This window comes from Lepisma saccharinum, chromosome 3 (assembly GCF_977018435.1).
Source record: "Lepisma saccharinum chromosome 3, izLepSacc3.1, whole genome shotgun sequence".
NCBI classification, from domain to species: Eukaryota; Metazoa; Arthropoda; class Insecta; order Zygentoma; family Lepismatidae; genus Lepisma; species Lepisma saccharinum.
In genome coordinates, this window is record NC_139231.1 from 30,323,382 (window position 1) to 30,346,008 (window position 22,627).

The 22,627-nt window shown below is 35.8% G+C and overlaps 1 protein-coding gene across 4 annotated transcripts in view; it reads left to right on the forward strand.

Moving 5' to 3' along the window:
- The first annotated feature begins 1,933 nt into the window (after positions 1-1,933).
- LOC145984954 (mitochondrial S-adenosylmethionine carrier protein) overlaps positions 1,934-22,627 on the forward strand; it is a 55,190-nt gene continuing 34,496 nt past the window's right edge. For 2 of the 4 annotated variants that reach the window (XM_083118385.1, XM_083118387.1), the window contains exons 1-2: positions 1,934-2,178; positions 17,325-17,481. In XM_083118385.1, the coding sequence (XP_082974511.1) occupies positions 2,092-2,178; positions 17,325-17,481 (244 nt within the window). In that variant the 5' untranslated portion in view covers positions 1,934-2,091. The remainder of the gene's footprint in view (positions 2,179-17,324; positions 17,482-22,627) is intronic. The other 2 variants (XM_083118388.1, XM_083118389.1) reach the window with 2 other exon arrangements.

Sequence of the window (22,627 nt, forward strand, 5' to 3'; positions counted from 1 at the left end):
CCGCGTAATTTTTAACTCCAAACTGATATATCTTTTGTGACGGATAAAAAAAATTAAGGAAATAGGTTGGTATCACTTTCTGATGTTTCAGAGATTTTCAAAGTGATCTTGTGTGGATGCTAGCAGTTGTGGAAAGCGCGTGGGATAGTGTGAGTGTTTGTTGCTTCGTGTTTTGTGCTGTGAATTTATCGGAATGAACGCGTATTTAGGAACGGTTGATGTGAAGTGCGGGTGTATTATTGAGCAATTGAAAATTGCTTCGTTTAGCTCGAGAGAGATACCAACACCGCATTTACCGGACTTAAAAACAAGTTAGCCCAAGGGGCTTTGTGCGACATTTCCAAAGGGTGGCATCCAATGGACCAAGAGTTTGAAATTTATTGTGGTGAGTACATCGTCTATGCATGTGTTTCTTTGCTTTGAAATGAATTTTTTATTGTTTGTGTTTAACTTTTTATTTAGTGTTTAAGTTACTCCAATGCGGTTTTTAGGGTGCCCAAAAATACTAAATTACATCATGCAGCGTAAAATAAACAAATGATTCCCATTTTTTTTTTTATCTAAATCGGTTTGGTCACCGTTTGACCATATTAAATAATAATGAACAAATAAAGGTACTAATAAGTAAGTAAGAAATTCCGTCTCCCTTTAGTCGTATGCGGAAAGTTCGCATATGCAAAACGTTTAATATCATATGAATAACGTTACCTGGATTTTTTTTTAAAAGTAAATGTGACGTTTGCGGATCATATGGTTTATTTTTAGTACAGTCACTTTATTACGATATTTTGACAAATCCAGCGACTGGGTAAATGAGGCTATAAACCTTGAATCTTTCCCCTCGGCATGTCGTTGTACTACATGTTTTGTTGTACTGAAACATTGCTTGCCTCCTTCGTAAGACTACGCTTCGCTACTGACTTGTGGGGATATTTCATTCTAATATCCAAGAATTAGAAAAGGAGTAAAATTCTGTGCTTCAAATTGTAGATAATCTTTGTAATTTGTTTAATAACAGATTAGAAGATACTTTCTTTGATTAAAGGTAAGAGGAAGTTATTGAAAGAGATCACCTAAAAGGTATATGTGAGCAAAATGTTAGTAAGATTTTTTTAATATTGATTAAGTTATGAGTAATGGCAAATGTTTTGCCATATTTTTGCGGTGTCCTCTTTTTTATGGCTTTGTCCTCCTTTTCGCCATGCTCTGTCCTCTTTTTTGAAAGTATGTGTCTAGGCACCCTACTTCTACTAATAATAATAATGTTGGTCCCGTGTTCGAATCCAGGCTCGGGCATTGATGTTTGTGAGTGTCCATTCACCAATTTCATCATATCGCCATCTATGATATCACTCCTCCCCATCTTTGCAAATTAGCCAAAAATTTCACAAGAAACGAAGTAAAATAAAGCAAATCATCAATAATAACAATAATAATGATAATGTTATAATAATAACATTATTATTATTATTAGTGGTACGTTTATCATGGTATCCCCCCCGAGACAAAAATTCGTGTTTGTGCCTCTGAGGCACTTACGCGATACAGAAATGCGTTGCGAGAATTTTGATTCTCAGTATAGAAATACGAAGCGAAATTATCTCGAAAGAAAATATCTCTTTATCTCCGACCGGACATAAAAGGGAGATTATTACTATCACTAGTGAAACCTGAGGCGATTCGTTTTTCCCTGAAGGGTCTCACTTATCGCACAAGACTTGAGCAACCTTGTATTCTGACGTCACGGCATATAGCTTTTTCATTTTAGGCTAAAATTCTACGTTGTTAGGTTAGACTAGCTATGTGTAGTTCTCTTAGCTTAAATAATAATTATTCATTGTATTTATGCTAATGAAACCTAACCTAGTAAGCATTCTCATCTGACGTCAGAACACAAGGTAGAAAAACTGTTGTGCAAAAAGGAAGACCTGGTTTTTTCCTTGCACCGTGATCCTTGTACTAATTTTAAAATCCATGTGAAACATGTAGTTAGAAGGTTGTTTCTGTTTCTTGTAGTGTTCTCGTTTGTTGTTAAATGTGTGCGTGTAAGAATGACAAACGGAACGTATTTAGCCAACAGAAAAGGAAGTAATGAGTTCGATCTCGGAACCTACGTTCATAACATCACTTGTGGTAGGTGTATGTCAACGTGTACATGGTGTAACCTCACTTCTACAGGTATACATGGAATTTTATTCGCACAGATTGCTACAAGATTACGTTTTCAAATAATACCCAGATGCGAAATTCCTTACTTTCTTCTTCCGTAAACTAACTTTCTGCTACATTTTTTTTCTTACTCCTTACTCTTAAAAACCTTTTGTGAATAGTTTGCGCGGCATTAACGGTTCATAAGTTTGGAAACACTGCACATCAGCTGACGATAGACAACGTGAGTCAAGATTTGCCCGCTGAATTAGCAACGGTAACACTTTACTATACCGGAGACGGATTTCTTCAAATTTACAGGAGAAAGTACTTATGCAAATCATTTTCTGTAACGTTGTTGACGTTCGGGAATGTAGTTTTGATCCATTTTAATGCGAATGCATGTGGTTTTCTACAAAAATCTATTTCCGACGCGCTATTGCTGCTGCCGCCATTTGCTTTCTGCACGAGAGCACAATACGCTTTCGTATTGTCCGTATATGCTAAATTGAACGAAAGGAGTGCTAATGGAACCTAACCTAACAGGCCTAACCTAACCTAGTAGGCATACCTCGTCCCCGTGATGGTTCATGGGGCTATCGTGATTTTTTGGGCTAACGTCATTGGTTTTTGGAACTACCCGTGGATGGTTTGTGGGAAATAAGGAACAACAGTAAGTACTCGTTAATGTAAGAAATAGACATTATTTTCGTTAGAAATTCATTATTTCACCTAAAGAAATGTTCTGCGATGCAGAATAGTATGTTAGCAATTTAAAAAATTGTGAAATAAATCATTAATAGGTGTCTCCGGTATAATAAAGTAGTACCGAAAAATGTTCCGCTATGCATATGAGGTAAGTAGAAATGGATTTTATTTGAAAATAAACCAGTTAAATGTGTCTCCGGCTTATCTAACTGGTACCCAATTTTTCACATAGAGAGTAATTTCTTTGACTCCTTTTTTCGCTTCCATAACACAGAATATGGCGGTGGGCAAATCTTGACTACTGTAGTGGGCATGCAGTGTTTCCAACCTCCACCAAAAAATACCTACTATCATGTTCGTCACTTGTGCAAATTGTACATTATGCACGGGTAGCTGATGGATAGCCTGGGTAGCTATCGAATAGCCACACAAACCATTCACGGATAGCCCCACGAACAATTATGCACGGTAGTTGACCGATAGCCCCACGAACCATTTCTGATAAGGTTAGGTTTGGTTACGTTAGGCAAGCATAGTAAAAAAAAAAGGGGGGGTTTGGAACACTGACAGGGGCTTACATCATCAAACGTATGCAGCATCCGGTTGTCGTAGGGCAAGCAAATCAAAGCAATAGCAATTGTGCGTCGGTGAGATATTTCTCATGAAAAATACAGGATTTCCCGGTCAAATATATTCCACGATGAAAGAAAATACCTCGAACGTTGTAAACCTTGGAGAAACTCATTTCCGTAAGTAGTTTCTTGTTTAAAATTAAAGAAATGTGTTTCCAATATAGTAAACTGTTACCCTTGAATTTATTGCGGAAGAAAATTTGTACCTTCTAGAAAGTAATTAGCACAGTTAAAAAATTTCAAAGTACAATTTATGGATAAAATGTAGTTTTATATGTAGCGTACACAAGCATCTATGTTTCCCAGTAAGCATCCATTCTTCGTTTACTGCCATCTTGGACACTGACTACTACTGGAGTCCCATGTACGGATTGAGACTAGGTACAGGGTTCCCACACACCTGGAAAACCTGGAATTCTCAGGGAATTTGAAGAAAAGTAAAAACTCAGGGAAAATCATCTAATTATCATTGAGTCCCAATGAAGCACATCTAACGGACTAAAATATGCGTGTTCTTGTACTATACGGCGTACGCTTTTAGAAGGAACATGAGTTCAGCCAATATGCAGCCAGTGCTGTCGTAATGCTGCCAAACCAACTGCTAGCGGAAAGGAAATGCAGAGATTTCACCGTGTCCAATATTCAGCTTTTTTTATATAATGCATGCACGTGATATTTGAGTACAATGAAATATATAGTATAGAATTCTACACATGATTATATCATATCACTGCAGCATGTAAGAGAAACTCATGCCTGAATGAAGTTTGAAGGTATTTATTATAGAGGAACTGCAAGACCATCGTCATCACTCTCGTTTCTGTTTTCTGGCATGTTTCCCAGAAGATTTGAATAGGAGTTTACCGATTTCTGTGGTAGATACATTACCCTGTTTTATAATACGCTACACAGTATGCACACAGACACCACATGCTTTAGCCGTAAGTTCTCGACTCTGAGAAAACACTGTTTCAGCACGCACTTCTTCTGACGCCAATTCCTTGAAGCAAGAATACACTATAAAACTAAGATTTCTGTCTTGTGAACGTAGTATTTTACCCTTGGTGCCTGTACTACTTGTAATAGGTTTCAAGAGCGAAATTATTAATTTGATTTTTCTTTACTTTATTTTATTTAACTTTTCTGTGACTTTTGGCTAATTGCGAAGATGGGAATGAGTGATTATATGATGAAATTGATGGATGGACATTCACAAAATCCATGTCCAGGCCGGGATTTGAACCTGGGACCCTTGGCATCGTAGTACGATATGCTAACCACTCCACCATGGGGGCTGGTACGAAATTATTAAGTAACACTCGCGGAACACACACTATTGCATAATTATCGAACATAAGAAGTGGACTTCACAGGGTGCTACGATGCCAGGGGTCCCGGGTTTGAATCCTGGCCCAGGCATAGGTGTTTCTAAGTGTCCCTTCATCAATTTCATCATATCATCATCCATCCTCATCTTTGCGATTACCCAAAGGTAGCAGAAAAGCGAAGTAAAATAAACCAACATTTAATCAATCAATAAGAACCATATTGAATCGTCTCACAACTGTTCTGCGTGGCGCACGAGTACAATTATCTTACACCGCCCTTGTTACGAAAACGCTGAACTGAAAGTGACTCAGACTCGCAATGTTCGTAAACGCCCACGACAATGAAGGGCCATTATTCATATTGAGCCGAATTTGACACCCATAGCTTTACCAAGACACAACTCAGCGGTGTTAACAAGGTGGCAAATAAAAAAAAAAACAGGCGGAACACTGAAGGAAAACGAAGGGTCATTGTGTGTGTGTAGAAACGTGCCGTTGACCTTGTTTCTTCGAGAAACTATATTTCCGGCTGTAGGCGACTGAAATTCATGGGACTTGGACAGTCAGGTTCATAATGTCGTGCCCCATGCAATGATGAACCATAAAGTGGCAAGTTTTATAAAGAACTTCTTGCATGAAAAAAAAAATACAGAACACGGTTCAACTGTTTGCAATGTTGTGGTTGTTTACTTGCTTTCTAATTTTACTCTTGCTTTGATTGTAGTAACCTGATTCGGCTTGTGAGCTCTGGGTTTATGGCACCAGACCGACCAGTCAGTCGCAAGTCTTAAGTTAGGTAATTGGTGTACTGTAAAAAGATTAACACAAAAGGAAATAAACTACTAATATCTAATTTTTACCTTGTATTTGAAAATAAACCTTAAATTCCAATATGCACTAAATTTTACACTATAAACAGTGGTATCAACTTTTCTTCTTATGCTGTTCTTATGCCAGAGAATGTGATGTGGGATTATAAAAGTATTTTCACGACGCCTGGATAAAGTTTGATCAATCGCGGGGAACTCACAATGCGACATCCGAAGGCATTACTGCTAACCAAGGAAATCTTTCCGCACCGAGAAAGTTGAGGTTACGCCTTTTCTGTTACCAACTGCACTGTTCTAGTTCTTTTTGCATCACTCACCCCATTGCAACTCTAAGGCTGTGATTGGTCTATGCATAATCACACCATGCAATGTTAACCAATAGCATTCAAGCTCTTACCTGCCTAGCTACAGCTTTTATTGTGCCACTATGTAAAACACGCTCACTGTAATCCAACACTCTTCCTACGCAATATTCCTGTTCCTCGTAATCACCCTTTCGTCCTACATGTGCGGTATTTTACGTGACCCAAAGTAATCGGTCACAATCTGCCCCTCCCTGGGCAAAAATTAAAATTTCGAGTCAAGTGAGCAATTTTTATTTCTTTAGGTTGGTCCTAAATGATCAGTTCTATTTACTTTCGTCACTTGACTTCCTCGGTTGGTCATTCACTTTTTGAACACTGCACTTTTCTTTTCTAATCAACTAATTACTAAATATTCTTCAAATTCTCACTGAAAGCTCTAAAACTTTAGTACCTTCTAAATTCAAATGAAAAGTATTTTTCGGTTTTCAAAACCTAGCCTACTACATTGGTAACATTCAATTTTTTACAGTACTCAATTTTCTTTTCCCTTGGACATCTCCATAACTTAAGGTTTTCTACATGTTGGTCACTTACCAACTCCTCAGTGTCACAATCTAATAGATCAAAAACTCCATTTCTAGTTTGTTTCATACAATAATAAAGCCCTCTAAACAAGTCAAAATATTTAGCAATCTTTTTATCAATTAATGAACTATGCTTATGAGTCTTCAAAAATACTAAATCAACTTCTACAATTTCCGTTCTACCTACTTCTTTTTCAGCATGTTTATCTACAAATTTCTGTCTTTTTTCACAAGTTTTGACTTTCACCATTTTTAGTTTATTACTCCAGTTGACATTAATTTCATTTTTGATTCCAAATATAGCTTTCAAATTTCCATCAATCTGTTCATTTAAATGTACTGAGACAGGAGCTTCTCCTAAAGTTTCATTTATGGAATAATTCAATAAGTTAACAATTGTACTAACATACAACGGCCAATCTTTATGCATGTCTTCACAATATATTCTCATGAGTCGGTTAATCTCCTGGTGAGCACGTTCTACTAAATTGGTTTTAGGATGATAACTGCTACAGTAATATATCTCAACACCAAACTCTCGTTTTCTGTTTAAACTGTTTACTTATAAAACAAGACCCTCTATTGCAAATCAATCTTTTCGGTATACCCAAATGAACAAAGTAACAATTAACTAGTGATCAGAACGCTACATTTTAAAAGTAGCTTCGCTACAGCTATAGCTACTCTTCCAAAATGTAGCTTCGCTACAGCTACAACTACATTTACCAAAAAGTAGCTTGCTACACTACTGCTGTTCGATACTCGCTACTTTTTGCGCTGCTTCTGCATAAAAAATGAAAACAACCATATGGGAATTAAAAAAATCCCCTACTACTGGTAAATAGATTCTGTTATTTGTTATCATGATTCCAGTCATTCGATAATTTTGATAGCAGTGTTACTTCAGATACTTATTTTTACTATAGTTTTTAAGAATACCATACCTATGCAAGTGGCATATCAATTCAAATTTGATATATGAATATTGCAATTAGGGTGTTACCCAACTTAATTATTACAACTATACACAAATAAAATTTGGTAGGATTACGTATTTATGTTCACATCGACATATTTTTCTTGAGAATAAATATTTCATTTTTTATAGACTGATATGAAGTCACCATTTTGAATGAAAAGTACCTGGAGCCCTTTGACTACAAAAGGGGCCCCAGGTTCGATACCCAGCGGAGGCACATAGTGGTTAGGATCCAGTCTCGATCAGCTTATCTATGCATAAAATGGACTCAAAACAAAAACTAGGAAAGACGCCTAGTTGGGAGGATGAGATCCTCCTGCTCCTCCATTCTCCACACTGCTTATCATTCTTCCTCGTTTTCACAATTAGCCGAAAGTGGCAGAAAGCGACTATAGATAAGATAATAATTAAATAAACCATTCATCCTCATTGTCATGATTGAGAGAAGTGGAAGAATAGATGAGGAGGTAAACAGAAGAGGACAAATGGGTGGTGGACTATATCAAAGCATTCTTAATATGGAACAGGGATGTACCTATGAAATGCAAGAAGGTAATATATAACACATACTATGTGCCAATAATTACGTATGGAGCAGAGACTTGGACAATGACATAGAGATACAAAGAAAAGATTCATTCAGTGGAGATTAAATTTTTAAGGAGTCTTTTGAGGAAGACTACAGTAGAAGGGATAGAATAAGAAATGACGAGATCCGACACAGTGGGTGTAGTGAAGCTTCAGGACGGAATAGATCAGGCACAGATGAGATGGTTCGGACACATGAGGAGGATGGATGCAGAAAGACTACCATTAAGAGCTTACAATGCACAAAGAGTGGGAATAAGGCCAAGGGGGAGACCAAGATGTCGGTGGAAAGAGCAGATAGTGGAGAGTGTTAGGAGACAAGGACAAGATTGGAACACCTTGGAAAGAGATGAGTGGTGAAAGACCAGGAAAAAATGGAGAGGTTTGACTTCTATGCCGACTCAGCCAGAAGCAGGAAACTGCAAAGGATGATGATGATGATGTCATGATTAGGAAAAGTTACAGAAAAGTGACGCAAAAGTTGGAGAAATACATAAATTTGAAAACTATGTATATTAACTAAAGAAAATTGTCGTTTCTGCAGGAAAATTTTTGAACAAATACTATCGCGAAAATAATTGTAATTCCAGAAACTCTATCATTCATGTAACAATAATTTCTTGCTGGTGAGATCCTATATACTGACGATGATCAATGCTGTTAACGTACTGAGCCATTTATTGCTGGCACTATTCCCTTCTCAGTGCAGTGGAGAATCCATCGCTCGTTTTTGCACTGCAAGTTGTGTCTTACACAGCAATTAATAACATTTTGGTGTCTCTTACACCATGAATATCCACAGGATTTGTTCCGGGGGTGACGCAAACGAGGCACATTTTTCCAGTGGTGCAGCAAACGAGGCATGTTTCTCCCCAAAATAAAGATGCAGCTAAAAAAACGTAGCTGTTAGCAGGAATATATTCATATATGTCAGTTAGTTATCTGGATATCTGAATTATTCAGATACTAATTAAATAAATTACGCAGATATGTATAATCTACAATCTAGATAATCTGTATCTCCATGTAATAGACTGTCTTTATGAACCTCCTGCAAAATTAAGGGTTACTGTCGATTTTTTCTGACACTGTTGCCACATTCAAAATTCACCTCAAAATGCTGAGGAAAAATGTAGCTGTAGCGAAATTTTCGCTACAACTACAAGAATTTTGTAGCTTCGCTACCGCTACAACTACAATTTTCAAAATGTAGCTCGCTACTTCTGACCACTGCAATTAACCAGCTTATCCAGAACTTTTTCTGTAGTAGCGTTTGGTATAGCTTAAGCAACTAAATACCTAGAAAACCCATCCAACACTGTTAACAAAAATTTCTCTCTACGAGGCCCAGTAGGCAACTGGCCTTGCAAATCTACAAATACTTGCTCCCTTACGTTATTAATGACATGCATACCCAATTTGGCTTTAATAGGGTGTTTATCTGGTTTAGTTTTCGCACAGATAACACAGTGATTTATCCAATTTCTCACATCCTCTCTCATCCCTCTCCAAACAAATGATTTTTTCAGCCTATTTACTACTTTATCAATACCAAAATGTCCACATTGATCATGATAAACCTTAATCACATCAGCTACAAAAATTTTTGGCAAACACAATCTCCAATTTTCCAAAAAATGGTAATTTCTAGTCAACAGAACACCCTCTTCTAGTTGATAAAATTTGTTTACATTTATTATTCTTGATCTCATAACATTCCCCTGTACATTTCCCTCAATATCTCATCTTTCCATTGCACCTGTTTTAATTGTTCCTTAAAAAAGGTAAATTTTCAAGTTTCAAGTTACCAATTGTGTTAAACACTTTTTCTATTTCAAATTCCGGGTGGTTTCTTGACAATAAATCAGATAAATTATTTTCCACTCCTCTAACATAAATTACTTTAAATTTGTGTTTTCCTAATTCTAACGACCATCTACACAATCGCAGATTCCAGTGTTTAGCGGAATTCAGCCATTGTAGTGCTTTGTGATCAGTTAAAACCTCAAACTCCGGACCTGATATATACATTTCAAATTTGTTTACGCAAAATAACACTTCTAGACAAGCTAATTCAGTAATGCTGTAATTTTGTTATTTGAAACAAATAACCACCAATAGCAACTGAAGATGCATCACAACTAATATAGAATTTTTTGTTAAAATTAGGGTGACATAACATGGTTTCCTTAGCAATTACCTCTTTCTTTTTATCGAAACTTGCTTGTTCTGTGGCTCCCCATTGCCATTTCTTATTTTTATGCAACAAATCAGCTATAGGAGCTATAATATTGGAAAAATTAGGTACAAATCTCTTCAACCATGTGAAACTTTCCAGTAACTTCTGTATCTCCTTTTTATTTCTAGGTTCTTGCAATTCTAAAATGCTTTTCACTTTTTCAGGATTGGCCCTCACACCAGAACAAGAGATAAGGGGTCCTAAGACCTTCCTTCTTACAAAATTCTGTTTATCTTAACTGTCATTCCAGCTTCGTGCAATTTTTTCAATACAATTTGCAAATGTTTTACATGATCTTCAAAAGTACTATCAAAAATTAATAAATGTCAACATATATTATACAAAATTCTGACACATTTCCCAAAACATGATTCAAAGCACTAGTAAAGGCAGAAACGCCTGTCGCAATTCCAAAAGGTAATTTCCAAAATTTGGACATTTTCCCCTCACAAATAAATGCCGTACATGCCTTACTATTTTCTGTAAGTGGTATCTGAAAATAACCTGCCAACAGATCAAGAGAGGTAAAATACGTCTTTCCATTGATATTTAACAAAATATCATCTAATTTAACTACTCTGTTTTTTTCTAGTCTTATCTTTTGATTGGTTGCACGAAAATCTACCACAACTCTTTTTTCATCACTTTGAGGCTTAGGCACTACCAAAAGTGGATTTAAATATGGTGAGTGACCCAATTCTACAATATCATCTCTCTGCCACTGCTCAATTCATCCCCTCACTTCATTTTTCAATGCAAAAGGTACAGAATAGAATTGTCCCACAACTGGTTCATCGTCTGTTAACGTGATGTCATATGTAAACTTATTACAAGTGCCCGGTCTATCAGAAAAAACATGTATTAGAGGAGACAACACATCCAATAACTCCATCTTTTGTGTACTAGTTAATTCTTCAGAAAATTGTATTCGTTCCCGCAAATCATTCATTGTAGCATCTCTTTGGTCTTTAACTTTTGCAGTTGGCAACACTTCAGCTCTCTCAGTATATTGCAAACAATCATCTCTCTCTACTCGTACGTGACTCACATTGGCTTTCTTTTCACATTCTTCCTCTTCATATTGTGTGGGTAAAAACTTAATAACGTTTCTTCCAACTTCCGTATTAAAAAACATCTTCTTTTCTTGAAAGTCTATTGTAAACAAAAGTCGCTTCCTAATATCACTGGTAGATTAAGATCTTTAACCACGACAAACTCCATCAATAATTCAGCTCCTTCCAGGTTAAGTATAGTCACTGTTTTTCCTAGCACTCTAGATTTCTTTTTTCCTGTGTAGTCAATCAAAATTAAATTATCTACTTTAGTTAATGAAGGTCTTGTCATCTCAAATGTGACCTTTTTCCATGTCTTCTCTGACATTATCGAAATCATACTTCAGGTGTCGTATTAAGCATGTCACTTGAAGTTTATTGACCCTAGCTTTCACGCAGACTGAATGTTGAATCTTTCTTCTGTTAGCCGGACTGTTCAAAATTTCTTCTTTGAATGCACTATCTTCATCCACTAAATCTTCATACCACCTCACGTCAATTTTACACACTTGTAATAAACTCTTTTCAAAAAGCATTACAAATTCTCTCATTGCTACTTCATTCCAATGCACCAAGTCTTGTCGATAATTTTAACCATTTCCCATCGTCTTCTCATATTTATCTAAGTTAATTTCTCCGTTATCCTTCAAAAACAAACTATCTAGGTTGAGCACTTGCACTTTTTCTCTTTTTCCCAACTCTTTAATCACTCTATTAAAGAATGTAAGTTTTTTCCAATGATCATAACTGCAGGCACAGGAGGAACCGTACACAAAACAATCTCTTCACTCTTATTCTCCAATAAGTCTACTAACTCTACGTAGGATTTCTTAAAATCTTCCTTTTTTCCTCTTTTTAAGACATCATTTGTACCTATTAAAACTAACACTTTATCGAACTTGATGCTATCTTCTATTTTCCTTAATTTTTGTAACAAGTCATCAACTTTACACTCATTCTCACACAAACCGACATATCTTCTTCCTTCTCCGTTAAATTTCACTGATCTGTTTAACACAACGTTCGCAAATCTCACTAATTGACTGTCTCCCATCAATTCATAATCTTCAAATAGACTTTTTTCTCAACTTTCTTCACTGCTGTTGTTTCTATACTATTCTTGCACTGATTAGCACTAAAACCCACTTTATTATCTTTTTCTTTAAACTTATTCAGCGTTTCATCTTTCACAACGTGACGTCCGAAGGCACTACTGCTAACCGAGGAAATCTTTCCGCACCGAGAAAGTTGATGTTACGCCTTTTCTGTTACCATCTGCACTGTTCTCATTCTTTTTACATCACTCACCTCATTGCAACTCTAAGGCTGTGATTGGTCTTTGCATAATGACACCATTCAATGTTAACCAATAGCATTCAAGCTCTTACTTGCCTAGCTACAGCTTCTATTGCGCCACTATGTAAAACACGCTCACTGTAATCCAACACTCTTCCTACGCACTATTCCTGTTCCTCGTAATCACCCTTTCGTCCTACGTGTGTGTATAAGTGACCCAAAGTAATCTGTCACAACGGCGCTTAACTTGCTCGCCGCAGTTTCCTAACTGTACAATGTTGCACTCCTGCTATTGGCTGGTCGCCAAGAACACACTCTCCGTAACTCCACCTGATATCGCTTGTAAAACCGTGCGTCATGTAATAATTCCAACTTCACTAACTTGCTTTATATGAACTACGTATTTTGAAGAAGTAGGCTTTAGGTATGTGTTTATTTTGCATCACAGATTAATTGATATTATAACAGGGTGTCTACCAGTCAAATCAACGGCTTGGTCAAGAAAGGCAAGAAATTATGCTTTAGGTCAAGAACCTGTGCTATTTTTTTACAGTATAGTGAACTTATATTGCTATATACCTGTACAGTGATTTGATAAAATTGAATATTTGGAAATCTAAAATTATATACTTTCTTAATTTCCAACTATACCTAAGTATAGATTAAATAATGTTAGAAATAATGAAAAAAATAGGTCAAGAAAAAGTCAAGCATTTTGGATTTGTTATTTTGGTAGACACCCGGTATAATCTGAAAGTTTTCTACATATACACACCCAGTCTAACCATATAAATATTTCAAAGCTCTGAATGAAATAACAGAATATACATTTAGGATATCATATCCTATGGGTATGTGTTAGGTGGATATATTGTATACAAACCACCTTTGACCTGCACATAAGACCTAAGTCTCTGTGGCCATCATCAATTGCATTATGCCTCTATTGAGGGGGAAATCTTCCACTGCCTTTACAAGACAAGTGGTTCAAAGTGACAATACTGCATTATATCTTCTTTCAAATCATGTCTTGAAGTACAGACCACAATTTCTAGTCCAGAGAGCCAGGGGGCTTGGGGAGGAGTTGTGTGTGTGTGAAGCCATCTCAGTATGTGTGATTGCATGTGGATACCCACACAAGTGCATTGATTGATTGATTGATTTGTTGTTTTAAATCCATACATTGATTGATTGATTGATTTGTTGTTTTAAATCCACTTTGCACAGAAAGGCTACTCGGGACTGGGCCTACAGTTTAAAGTGGGATCCGAACCACTATGTACCTCCACTGGGAATCAAACTCGGAACCCCTTGATTACAAGGTGATGACGCAACCACTGTGCCATTGGGGAGGCTCCACACAAGTACAGAAAGATAAAGATGGTTTCAGTCTTCGATATCCAAAATATACTAAGGTGCCGTTTCTTCTCTTCAGGCATTAAAACATCTGTGGTGTGCGAGTATTTTTATGAAGCTGTTACACGTGCACATGATGGACAACCCACTCGATACTTGAGATTCAAACTGTGGGCGGTTCATTGGAAACTCGTAGAAACTTCTCTCTGATTTGAGCCTGAACACCACTGATATGTCCTCCCATGTTTACATATTAATCAAAGCCGAGACCCACCAAATTGTTCATATTCAGGCCTAAGCACTGACAAGTGTTCAAAATTGTCTCTTTCATGGCTTCAGCAGTCATGCCATATAACAGCACGAAACAGAGAAGACGTTTTCTTGAATACAGTTGGATTGCGAAACAAATGTAATGCATAGTGAAAACTGTACCATTCCCAACACATCTAAAGTTTTGTCTCCCAATATGGTAAAGTACTTGGACACATTTTTTTTAAAATCAGTCCAACGGAAGTTTTTATAACTTCATATTGAGTAACTGGATTGAAGTAAGATGCATTCTTCCTTCAGGTCTGGATTTGATCCTTTAGAGTGTTGTCCCCCTGCCTTTGCACAAAACTTGAACAAAGCCCTAAATTTCCAATCCTTGTGACTTGGATCTTCAAGATTTATTGGACCACCACAGGTAAATGTTTATGGAACAACTGTCAATGTCACATTGGGATGGCAGCTCATGTTGATGTTTGTCTGAACAACTGGTGGGAGTACCACTTTCTTCTTTCTCCTTCATTCTTCTCAACATTTATTAAATTTTCAGCCTTAATAGCTGCCTCATTGTGATCATTAGTGTTTGAGTGTACCTATGTCAAATTTCCCCACGGCATCTTTCCATAATAAAAGGTGACTGCCCTTGTTGGTTAGTTCTGCAGCAAATACAACACAAACTTTACAATAAACTCCATCATCAATTCTTGAATAAAAAACCCAGTTCCACTTCCTCAGTCAGGCGACTTGAAAAGTTCTTTTTATCCCATGAAAGACTTGGAATGGATACACTAAATTTGGTCGGAGCACAAATAATTTACCACTCAACAGTTTCATTTTAATAATATATATTTTTTTAAGAAACCTTGTGTTATAACAAACAAATGTGTGTTGAATGTGCCAACATCGCTGTAGTGACAGAACTAAGAAAGGCACTTTTTTTTTGTTCTGATGATGATCTAGAAAATCGAAGGGATGCACTCTGATATCCAGTACTGTTGAAAAATTCACTTTATACAGACTTTAGATCTCTTTGGCTCTGGACAGGAACTAGCACTACACTGAGGCTCCGCGAGTTCCACTGTTGTCAATGTCTTCAGCTTTGGATCCAAACTGGAACTGGTACTAAACTCCAGTATTTTATGAAAAAAATGTGTCATTTTCAAACCACTAGATCTACCTTGAACAATGCTTTGTGTTGCATATTCCAAATGCTGACAAATCTTTAAATGATGCTCATGCTCGCTGTGTGACAATGCCAAAAGTGTAAGAAAAGGTCGCATCTAATATTATCAATAACAGGGTTAGCTCTCAAGGTTCTAGAACATTCTCTGCCTTGCTTCGATAATTATTTATCTTGTTAAATTATCACAGTATTTTATCACACACATGAGAAGTCAAAAATGTAACTTGATGTAGTGTAAACCACAAAATTTCAGAAGGGGCTTAAGCCTCCATCCCAGTTCATACGTGTCTGGGTTATATGGTATCTAATCTTAAGCGCAAAACTCCTTCAAGCCTACCATGTGTAAGATGTCAGTAACTGAAGAATGGCTGCTTGTTGAGAAGCATTGAAGTTTGCATAAGCTACTTTTCATGTATTTTCTCTGATCACTAGTGCTTCGTGGAACACGAAATTGTGCTAATCCCTTTCTTGAAGCATCAAACTTCAAGTATTTACCAACTATTGGATTAAAAATTATGAATGCTCAAGTTTGGACTCAAAAATTAATCAGTAGACCTACATATAAACAAGTTACATCAAAATTTAGCTCATTAAATTCTGCGTTAAACCATGGTAACAATTTTTTTTTCGAGTATGCCTTCGGTATTTTATTGTCGTGAGAGAAAAAAAAAAGTGCCATTTTATTTGTTTTCCAAATGATTGCTTTCTTTGATATTCTGTAAATAAGAAAACTTCTGGGCCGATCATGATGAAATTTAAATACTGTTTATATAGAAAGGTTTTAACTAGTCCTTAATTTTCTCTTTTTTTAAATCAGCCAAAAAAGGTTCTTAACTGTTTCATAAAACAACCTTTTTCTTAGTATTGGGTGGTCTTACAAATATGATCTTGATCTTGTTTTAAAGCTCGTTGCAGCTGTTTTTAAAAACCATTACCATTGTCACTTCACATTGCGAAACCGATTATATACAGATTTTTATTCAATTGAGAAAAGATGTGTGTTGAATGTGCCAACATCACTGTAGTGACAGAACTAAGAAAGGCACTTTTTTTTTTTGTTCTTACGATGATCTAGAAAATCGAAGGGATACACGAAAAAAAATATTACCATAGATTACCACAGAATTGAATAAGCTAAATTTTGATGTTACTCGTTTTTATGTAGATCTACTGGTTAACTTTTAATTGCAGTCCAAACTCGAATATCCATAATTTTTTAATCCGATAGTAGTGTAATGTTAGACCAGAGTACGTATCATGCTTTTTTTTTAGTGCTGCATAATCCAATTCAAAACTTTTTACAATGAACTATCAACTAAACTTGGTGTCGTGCTTCTTCCTTTTTTTCACCTATCTATTGTAAAAGCACACTGTTGTGCTCTGAAGATTATTGAAGGTGTTTTAATTTTCATGAATGTGTGTGGGTGTGTCTCTTCATCAATTTTATTTAAGCATCATTCATCCTCATTATCACACTTGGCCAGAAGTGGCACAAAGGCAGTACAAAATAAGTGGTAGCATGTACTTCCAGCACATTTTCATCACTTATGGAATGTGGAAAAAATAATATTAAAGCAAAAACCTTGTTTTGATCAGGTTTTTGTGCATACTCTGTTTATACACAGACATTATATCTGTAGAAGAAGCAATGTTGACAAGAGAATGTATGTGATTCTATGCTACCAAACAGATGTGCAACGAATTGTTGCTTTCACAGTGCACCATTTCTTTATCTCTACACAACTGTTCAATTTTGAGCATCATATGTGTGTGTACTATGTCCTCTTATTTATTAAATGGTATTAATTTAGTGTATTTATTTATTAAAGGCTGGAGGAGCTGCAGGAATTGCTGTAGATATCACATTATTCCCTCTTGATACTATAAAGACACGTCTTCAGAGTAGACAGGGGTTTTGGAAAGCTGGCGGTTTTCGTGGCATATATGCCGGGGTAGGACCAGCAGCTCTTGGTTCTGCACCTAATGGTAATTACTTTTTTATAAACTATTCTGAAATGTAATTAAAGCCTATTGCCTACAGAAGTATATATTTATGCTGAGTGTGGCAGAACATATATGAGACTACTATTCTGTTCCAGTTTTTGTTGCATGTTTGCTACATGACTGCAGTATTTTGTACATATTTAATTTATGGGTGCCAAAGGTGAAATTCAACAAATTTGTTTGATTGTATAAGAGTAGCACTAAGAAGGCAGCCAGCCTCTTCAATGGAGGAGGCATGGTTCAGTCTCCTGAATTTCAGAATTTCGTGCTTATCTGTTCATACCTGTGTTTCTCTAAAATGAGCACTGCTACCCTTTTACCAAATACCAGGACTTGAAGAATTGGTCATCATAAAATAGACATTGCCCTTGAGTTGATCGTAGAATTCAGTAAAAACTGGTTATGCTATTCTATGCCATCACTTTCCCTGATGTCACCAAGTTGAAAATTGCAGTCAAAAAGGGCAAAAAGCTGCTTTTATAGAAAGATAATCTGTGTAAAATAAACTGTAAGCTTAAGTGTAACCCTACTTCAAATAATAAATAATAATAACCCTTAGAACCTAACAGTTTTGATTAATGTAGATATCAAGTTGTTCACGAGGACTTGTATTTAAGTGGTAAATTCAGTTTTCAATTGCTAAGATATGTTGTCAGTATTCTCTGTGAATCATATTTCCTATTTGTTTTGTACATTTTTTCCTAATTAATTTTTTTCATAGCTGGCTTTGTGGCCGAACACATTAAGTGATAAACTTTCAATCTTGCCATTAATGTTCCCGGGTTCAAATCTCAGTACCAACATGTGTGTTCTTTGTGAGTGTCCCTTGATCAATTTCATCACCCATCTTCTTACGATTAACGTTAAATAAGAAAGATTCAAATACAAAAGTTTTCTCATAATATTGACATAGCAAGAAAATATGAGTGTGTAAATATTACACCATAAAGCTAAATATGTTTCCCATGTGAATAATTCCACGGTCACTTAACGTTACATTCAGAGAAGATAAAATTATTTGAAATGTGATTTCACAATAATTTACTACTTTTACCACAGTTTAAAAATTTCCTTAGCTTAATTAAAATTATAATTCAACTTTCTCACTCAAATTTGATCAATGTTATTCATTATATAATGAAAAAAATGAAATAAAACTGTCACTTACATTACACAAAATGTGACAGTAATATGCGAAAAGTAAACTTGCAGTTTTATTCCTGTTTTGCTTTTACGATTTAAAAAATATAACTTTGTGTCAACTTAGATAGTGTCTTGGAACTCAAAACCATTTTGAGATATTAAGAATACTCATGTGTAAAGAGAGCAAAAATAAAATAGTAGTCACTTACGTTACAGTAAATGGTAACTTATGTTACGTTACGTTACCAGTCCGAATTAGGAAGAGGGTATTAGTGTGTGAGTAATAAAAAACTCAAACATAAGTGACCGTGGAATTACCCCAGGGTAATTCCATACAAAATGAGACAAAATAATTTTTGAAAATACATCTAGTGAAATGTTATCTCTATTGGTAAATAGTATACTTTCTATAGTTGTTTGGCAACAGTGTAAAATTACCCAGCATTCCCTACTTTCCAGATGGCAGCTGTGATAAGTTCCCTGTAAAGTGACTGCTGGTTTCCAAGAGAATTTCTTTATCAGGTAATGTTTTTTCATTTGAATACATAATGATATTTAGTATTTAGAATTTACCAAGTTAATTGTTAGCTAATTTGCTTCAAAATTTAGTGATGTGCTAAATATAATATTTATTGGAAGTTATCTAATTTAGCAGGTTTTTGTAGGACATCATGTATAATTTGGTTAAATGGCTGTTAAATCTAGTCACGGAGCAACTAGTGGTGTATTTTGGCTGCTTGTTGCAGTGGTTCTCAACCTTTGTGAGACCACAACCCAGTAAATGTATTTCTTACAAGTTGATGCCCTGGACCCAAAAATTTCACTCATAAATACATTTCTGATCTTTAAAGTAATATACAACTATGGCATAATCATAGTTCAATTATGTATAGACTTGCTGTCAAATATAAAATTACGTTTTAATTAGTCGTCAACCCCTTAGTGCAATGGACCTTTTACAGCCCGGTGGTTGAAAAACACTGGCACTAAAACTGAAGCAGAAGCAGAGGAAACAGCATTACTTTATTCAACTCCAGAGGCACATTCATGATTATAAAAGGAACCTTCTATCAATACAATTTCATGATAATCTACTAAAGTAAAAGTGTTACCTTATTTTTTTAATATTAATTAAATTAATGTAGAGGGCTCATTATATCATTTTAAACAGCAATTAATTTGTAAAACAGGTCACTTAATAAAAGACGTAAGCGAGTTACTAAAGATATATCCGTGAAACTTACTTGTAAATGTTCTATTAATTTCATTGGACTCTGCCACCATCCACTTGGTAACTCGATGCTTATGTGTTTTATTATCAACTGCGTTGTGTATTCCCGTCAACATGAAGTCACTTAAGTTGCAAAAGTACTGGTCACTTACGTTACACAAGTTCAGCTTACCGTTACTAGATATTTGTTGCTTGCAGTAAGCTGCTAATTTGTTTTCAGCACTCAACTTACAGCCTACTAAGAGATAATAAATTTTAGCTAAATATTTGCATTGCTATTATCAGATAAAAAAGGTAAAGTGCTCCCCTGTTCTTAGCACCACGCCATGAAGGCGTATAGGGGGTGTGGGGGTAACGCCCCACACTTTCTTGATCCGGTCATGAGTGGGGGTGATGTGATCAGCATCATGCCCCTGACCGCCTTTACCCCCCAGGGTTTCCCCCAGGTACCCACGTCATTCGACGCTGGGTGGGCGCTGGGGCCGCTTCTACGTTAGAAAAGTTCCCGGGTTTGAACCGGCCAGGGATCGAACCCGGGACCTTGAGCATGGTAATCAGACACGTTACCGACTGAGCCACTGCGGCCACCATTGCTATTATCAGAACAAAAACTATCTCTTTTTTTTGGTCACTTACGTTACTAGCTAGTCTACCTACAAAAACCTGCTAAATTAGACAACTTCCAATGTTATATTTAGCACATCAACAAATTTTGAAGCAAATTAGCTAACAATTAACTTGGTAAAACCTAAATACTAAATATCATTGTGTATTTGAATGAAAAAAACATTACCTGATAAAGAAATTCTCTTGGAAACCAGCAGTCACTTTACAGGGAACTTATCATAGCTGGCTTCCGGAAAGTAGGGAATGCTGGGTAATATTACACTGTTGCCAAACAACTATAGAAAGTATACTATTTACCCATAGAGATAATATTTCACTAGATGTATTTTCAAAAATTGTTTATTTTGTCCCTTTTTGTATGAAATTACCCATGACCCCTATGAGGGAATGTCAGTAAATTGGTCATTTCATGTTGTCAAGTGAATCAATGAAAAACACCTGGCCATCTCTGATTGTATTCATACTTAGTTATGAAGTACCACCTAAGGTAGGAAAACCTGCAAAATTGCAAATTTGTATCTGTTGTAGTTGTCCAGTTAGAACCCTCTGAAATATGGAAAATAAAGCACAATTGTCGGCACACATGCAATCTCAAAAGACCTCATAAATCAAGCTAGAATTGACATAGAAGGTTGGGATAAGAACCAAATTGTTGCCTTTGCTATGAGCTTTAATTAGATATATGACATGACTACTAAATTGTTTTCATTGCAAGGTCATTCAAAAAAAATTGGACATGTATAAACAAATACTATACACTAGGTAAGACCATATGACACCGGAATATAGCAATGTAAATTCCATTCCTTTGTAAAAGGACTATGTTGTTTACCAAATTGGCCAATGGTGAAGTAATGGGTATGTAACTTGGGGTTCTCACATTTTTGGGGGGAAGGGCAAGTTTTTAACAAGGATTTGTTAAAAAAAAAATTAAAACATTTAATTTAATATTGAAAATATATTTTAAAACAATTAAAAAATAGAATATTTGGAAAATGTTAGAACATTAAATTTAATATTTTAATTATATTTTAATTTATAAACATTTATATATGTGTTTTTTTATTTTTTTATTGTTTTAAAATCTATTTTAAATATTAAATGTAATGTTTTAAAATAATTTAAATATATTTTTTAACAAATACTTCTTAAAAACTTGCCCTCCCCCCAAAAAAGTGAGACCCAAAGTTACGCCCCTTTCCTACATATCCATTATTTCACCATTTAGCCAATTTGGTAAACAACATAGTCCCTTTACAAAGGAATGGAATTAACATTCCAATATTCCCGTGTCATATGGTCTTACCTAATGTATAGTATTTGTTTCATGTGCGGCACCAGAAATTTTCAACCGGGTGGGCAGAAGCTCCTTGTTGATAGATTAGGGTGAGCAGTATAAATGTAAGACCATATGAGTCATTCCATGCCAAATCAACACAGATATGTGCAATTTCCAACCTGACCATCGATTTTCATGAAATTTGGGGAGTTGAAACTATGCAGGGAACTTAGTAACTATGAAATTTTTTTATTTCGTGCATCTTGTAATTGTTAAATTATTCAAGGTCAAAGTTCGCATAAATTGCTCTTTTTGAGCCCGCTTAGCTGTATTAAATGTGCTGTAACTCCGTCCCTATTTCGCCTAGGAAGCTCAAATAAATCTTATTGTACAGGGAATTGAACAAGCTATCTTTGGATAAAAATATAATTTTGTCACGTGACCTTTTCCTTTGACCTTGAATATCTCAAAACATGTCATCACCAAAAATCATGAAAAAATATATTTGGTCCCTCATGCCATACTCTAAAACATATCAAAATATGATTCTGGGACTGCAATGGGATCAGAAGATACAAAATAATATGTGTAACTATGTGACTGATAAAAGCCTCATTACATGAACTATGACGAGTCAAATTTCCTTTAACACCCCCCTACAAAATGTAAAAGAGGTATCCTGGGTATAATTGGTCATGAAAGAAATAGGTTAGGCATAGGGAGATCCCTAGCTGTGTATGTCAAGCACAGGTCCAGCATATTGTTGACTGCCATATTGAATTCAACGAAAAATTTCGAAGGAAAGGTGGTGATGTGATACATCAAATCAGGCTAGAATTTCACGAGAA